The 5819-nt window shown below is 32.9% G+C and overlaps 1 protein-coding gene across 1 annotated transcript in view; it reads right to left on the bottom strand.

Annotated features, from left to right (window-relative positions):
• The window catches only part of LOC107702807 (A disintegrin and metalloproteinase with thrombospondin motifs 13-like), a 25630-nt gene that overhangs the window by 10136 nt on the left and 9675 nt on the right, over nucleotides 1–5819 (bottom strand). The window contains exons 14-17 of the mRNA XM_016505228.1: nucleotides 2955–3081; nucleotides 2728–2876; nucleotides 1572–1698; nucleotides 1345–1493 (exon numbers count right to left, since the gene is read on the bottom strand). Of these exons, the coding sequence (XP_016360714.1) occupies nucleotides 1345–1493; nucleotides 1572–1698; nucleotides 2728–2876; nucleotides 2955–3081 (552 nt within the window). The remainder of the gene's footprint in view (nucleotides 1–1344; nucleotides 1494–1571; nucleotides 1699–2727; nucleotides 2877–2954; nucleotides 3082–5819) is intronic.

The following is a 5819-nucleotide window of genomic DNA, read 5'->3' as shown; positions in this document are numbered from 1 at the left end:
ATATCTTTATCGTTATCTTTATAGTTATCGTCCTTGGTGTGAACGGGCCTTTACAGAAAAAAAGTTGCAATTACCTTTTTGATTTTTTTATCCGATGGCGGAAACAAAAAAAGGAATTCTGAGAAAAAAAGTCAGAATTGCAAGATGTAAACTCAGAATTCAGATAAATAAATTCTAAATTGTAAGATGTAAACTCAGAATTCAGATAAATAAATTCTAAATTGTAAGATGTAAACTCAGAATTCAGATAAATAAATTCTAAATTGTAAGATGTAAACTCAGAATTCAGATAAATAAATTCTAAATTGTAAGATGTAAACTCAGAATTCAGATAAATAAATTCTAAATTGTAAGATGTAAACTCAGAATTCAGATAAATAAATTCTAAATTGTAAGATGTAAACTCAGAATTCAGATAAATAAATTCTAAATTGTAAGATGTAAACTCAGAATTCAGATAAATAAATTCTAAATTGTAAGATGTAAACTCAGAATTCAGATAAATAAATTCTAAATTGTAAGATGTAAACTCAGAATTCAGATAAATAAATTCTAAATTGTAAGATGTAAACTCAGAATTCAGATAAATAAATTCTAAATTGTAAGATGTAAACTCAGAATTCAGATAAATAAATTCTAAATTGTAAGATGTAAACTCAGAATTCAGATAAATAAATTCTAAATTGTAAGATGTAAACTCAGAATTCAGATAAATAAATTCTAAATTGTAAGATGTAAACTCAGAATTCAGATAAATAAATTCTAAATTGTAAGATGTAAACTCAGAATTCAGATAAATAAATTCTAAATTGTAAGATGTAAACTCAGAATTCAGATAAATAAATTCTAAATTGTAAGATGTAAACTCAGAATTCAGATAAATAAATTCTAAATTGTAAGATGTAAACTCAGAATTCAGATAAATAAATTCTAAATTGTAAGATGTAAACTCAGAATTCAGATAAATAAATTCTAAATTGTAAGATGTAAACTCAGAATTCAGATAAATAAATTCTAAATTGTAAGATGTAAACTCAGAATTCAGAAAAAAGTCAGAATTGCGGGACAAACTCGCAATTGCATTATTTAGTTATATAGTTTTTTGTATCGTTTTTTTTATATAGTGGAAGAAACAAACTTCCATGCATAGGTAAGCGGTGTGATACGAGAGACGTGAAAGAAGCACCGGCCTCAAGTTCCCGGATAAGCGGTCTGTTATTCAGTGTTGTTATTGATTATTAACACAGTGGTTAATGGTGAATAACAGACCTCCAAATGTCACAACTCACAAATCCCAAAAAAAAGCTGTGTACTAAATAAGAAGTAAACTTAGTTGGCACTTACCTGGCACTTTCTACCCAGACAGGCAGAAATGAAACCACGTGGTACAGTATGACCAGCTTCACACCGCGTCCCATCGATGAACTGAGACCCACGACTCACCATGAAGTCCTGCTCACGTGAGCGACACATCAGTTTACACTGAGCATCACCTGGAAGGGAGAGAGAGACGTAAAGAACAGAGAACACAACAAAAGACAAATTGAACAGGAAGATGTTTATGGGTGCACCTGAGCTGTGGCCGACAGCAGGGATCCAGGTGTAGACTGAGCTGGAGTCTGGAGACACCGACAGAGGCTGCTGGTCTGTGGCTGAGCACTGCTGAGACATGAACTCCAGCTGAGTCGACTCACAGGACTGGAACAAACAACAACAAGACACGCATGTCACTTTAAACCATCAGTTAACCTGCTTTTATTTCATTTTACAGAAGGCAAATATCGGTCTGAAAGAGATTCCAACGATATCGTTTCTCTGTGCCTTTATCGTTATAGCTGTGGTGTGGACTTTGCTATTCTTTAATATTGAGAACGATTTTTAGAACTATATCTTTATCGTTATCTTTATAGTTATCGTCCTTGGTGTGAACGGGCCTTTACAGAAAAAAAGTTGCAATTACCTTTTTGATTTTTTTATCCGATGGCGGAAACAAAAAAAGGAATTCTGAGAAAAAAAGTCAGAATTGCAAGATGTAAACTCAGAATTCAGATAAATAAATTCTAAATTGTAAGATGTAAACTCAGAATTCAGATAAATAAATTCTAAATTGTAAGATGTAAACTCAGAATTCAGATAAATAAATTCTAAATTGTAAGATGTAAACTCAGAATTCAGATAAATAAATTCTAAATTGTAAGATGTAAACTCAGAATTCAGATAAATAAATTCTAAATTGTAAGATGTAAACTCAGAATTCAGATAAATAAATTCTAAATTGTAAGATGTAAACTCAGAATTCAGATAAATAAATTCTAAATTGTAAGATGTAAACTCAGAATTCAGATAAATAAATTCTAAATTGTAAGATGTAAACTCAGAATTCAGATAAATAAATTCTAAATTGTAAGATGTAAACTCAGAATTCAGAAAAAAGTCAGAATTGTGAGACAAACTCGCAATTGCATTATTTAGTTATATAGTTTTTTTGTATCGTTTTTTTTATATAGTGGCAGAAACAAACTTCCATGCATAGGTAAGCGGTGTGATACGAGAGACGTGAAAGAAGCACCGGCCTCAAGTTCCCGGATGAGCGGTCTGTTATTCAGTGTTGTTATTGATTATTAACACAGTGGTTAATGGTGAATAACAGACCTCCAAATGTCACAACTCACAAATCCCAAAAAAAAGCTGTGTACTAAATAAGAAGTAAACTTAGTTGGCACTTACCTGGCACTTTCTACCCAGACAGGCAGAAATGAAACCACGTGGTACAGTATGACCAGCTTCACACCGCGTCCCATCGATGAACTGAGACCCACGACTCACCATGAAGTCCTGCTCACGTGAGCGACACAACAGTTTACACTGAGCATCACCTGGAAGGGAGAGAGAGACGTAAAGAACAGAGAACACAACAAAAGACAAATTGAACAGGAAGATGTTTATGGGTGCACCTGAGCTGTGGCCGACAGCAGGGATCCAGGTGTAGACTGAGCTGGAGTCTGGAGACACCGACAGAGGCTGCTGGTCTGTGGCTGAGCACTGCTGAGACATGAACTCCAGCTGAGTCGACTCACAGGGCTGGAACAAGCAACAGCAAGACACGCATGTCACTTTAAACCATCAACTTGGTTTACTTCAGTTTACAGGAAGCAATGTAAAGTTACATTTTCAAGCTTTCTTGCATATAAACAGTAGCAAGTAATGAAAACAAGCTAGTTACTTAAAAATAGATTAAATATTTTACTTGTTTACTGCATTTTATGTTTACCACAACCTGCGAATTTGTTGTTAAATTATTGAAATATTAACTTCAGGGCGTACTTCAAGCACATATTATAACAAATATATCATTGCTAATTGTTAATTCATGTTTGTTTATATAATATATTGACTAATATTACTTTATACAGCTTGAATAGCTGAAATTTTATAGGTACATGCAAAAAATTAATGTACACTTCCCTTTAAAAGTCTGGGCTCTGTAAGATTTTTAAAATGTTTTTGAAAGAAGTCTCTTATGCTGACCAAGGCTGCAATTATTTGATTAAAAATACAGAAAAACAGTGAAATATTGTGAAATATTATAACAATTTAAAATGACTGCTTTTTATTTGAATATATTTTAAAATGTAATTTATTCCTGTGATCAAAGCTGAATTTTCAGCATCATTACTCCAGTCTTCAGTGTCACATGATCCAGAAATCATTTTAATACGCTGATTTGCTGCTCAAGAAACATTTCTTATTATTATCAATGTTGAAAACACTATACTTTTTGGAAAACAAGATAATTTTTTTCAGGATTCTTTGATGAATAGAAAGTTCAAAAGAACAAAATATTTTTAATTTAATCAATTCAATAAATATTTTGTAATAAAGTAAAAGGCTTTAATATCAGTTTTGATCAATTTAATGCATCCTTGCCAGATAAAAGCATTAATTTCTTTCAAAAATCTTACTGAACTAAACTTTTGAATTATAATGCAATTCTAGATTAATAAATTCTGTAAAATACTGTTCATTGCTTGTTCATGATACCTATTGCTTTAACTAACGTTGACATTTTAAACTCAATTGCAAAGTTTTGCAAATTTAATGAAAAATAAGGTCAAATAATATGATCTACACTGAAAGAATAAATGCTATTTAGCAACAACTAGTAGGTCAAACAAAAATAAATCTCTATATATATATATATATATATATCAAAACCATGCTTCCCCAAACACATTAAGCCTAGTTCTGGCGAACACATCACTTTTCTTAGGAATTGTTCAGAATAGCATACTACTATTTCTGCAGTATATACTAGGTGTGCTGTACTTAGTATGCATATTTTGAATTAAGTACCCTTGACCTACTACATTTGGCAAAATCCCACAATTTTATCCTACAACGCACTGCATGGCACTCGACTTTGAGTGCAACACAAAAGAAATACTTTGAAAAAAGTCAATGGGGTCCAAATTTTTCCAAGTTTTCAGATCATTACATGGACAAAAACAGTCAAAACATTCTGCAAAATATTTTCATTTGTTATCCACAGAAGGAAGTATGTCATACAGTTTTGGACATGACAGTAAGTAAATAATGTCAGAATTTTATTTTTACACTAATGTAAATTAAAAATTACTGACTTGATGCATACAGTTTTGCATACTATTTTTAGAGTAGCAAACAGTATGCACTACGGTTTAAAAGTTTGGGGTTGATAAGATTTTTTAAAAGAGATTAATACTTTTATTCAGCAATGATGCATTCAATTAATCAAAAGTGACAGTAAAGACATTTATAATATTACAAAAGATTTCTAATGCAAATAAGTGTTGTTATTTTTAACTTTCTACAGATATTTCCACAGGAACGTGAAATCTTAAGCTTCACAAGCTCTTTAACAAGCTCATTTCTGGTTTGCAACTGTTTTTAATTACCTGCTTTGGAATTTAATGGCTTTCCATAGTTGTGTAATACCTTTGTACGTGTGCCATACCAGATCGGCCTCCAGACTGCACCTGAATGAGACCGAGACGCTGTCACGCAGGTGCAATATGGGAAAACGTCCACAGTCTTAGCCCTATTCTCAGTTCTCAGGATTTGCCTCTCGGCCACTGCATGGAAAACTGAAGAAGAGGGGGAAAAAATGTCTAAGATCCCCCTTTTTTGAGAAACAAAGAGAAGGAAAAATCCATCTTAAAAGATGCCTTTGTTGAAGTAACATTCACAGATCGCCACCTCATTCCAGAGAGGGAGAAGAAAAGCCTCAAACACGGACAAGAAGGAGGGGCGGGGGGTTGGAGGGACGAGATGAATATGCGGGAAATGCTTTGCTCAGACTCGGTCACTTTGCAAAAAGGGGCCACGAACGGTGCCTCTTCACTCAAGCACAGTAACCAAAGGCCATCTGCAATTTAAAAATGGTGCAGTCCTGCTCAAATTTACACAGCCTTTACATACATTTACCTACATCACACACAAAAAATAAAGCATACTCATCACCATAAAAGCATCTGATGGCATTTTCAAGACTATGGAGGAGGAATGAGAGGTTTGGTAGGTTTAAAACACTGCAAAAAATGGCTTATCTTACTTAGTATTTTTGTCTTGTTTCTACTCAAAATATCTTAAAATTCTTAAATCAAGATACTTTTACTAGATGAGCCAAATTACTTAAGATATTTTGTCTTGTTTCCAGGGTGAAAAAAAACTAAATTAAGTGCATTGTTTGCTTGAAACAAGTAAAATTATCTGCCAGTGGGGTAAGTAAAATATTCTTAAAACAAGAGTATTTTACTTACCCCACTGGCAGATAATTTTAC

The sequence above is a fragment of the Sinocyclocheilus anshuiensis genome, unplaced genomic scaffold, assembly GCF_001515605.1.
Source record: "Sinocyclocheilus anshuiensis isolate Anshui unplaced genomic scaffold, SAMN03320099.WGS_v1.1 scaffold366, whole genome shotgun sequence".
Classification (NCBI taxonomy): domain Eukaryota; kingdom Metazoa; phylum Chordata; class Actinopteri; order Cypriniformes; family Cyprinidae; genus Sinocyclocheilus; species Sinocyclocheilus anshuiensis.
The sequence above is the reverse complement of the archived record's forward strand: the minus strand, read 5'-3'. Positions and strand labels throughout refer to the sequence as shown.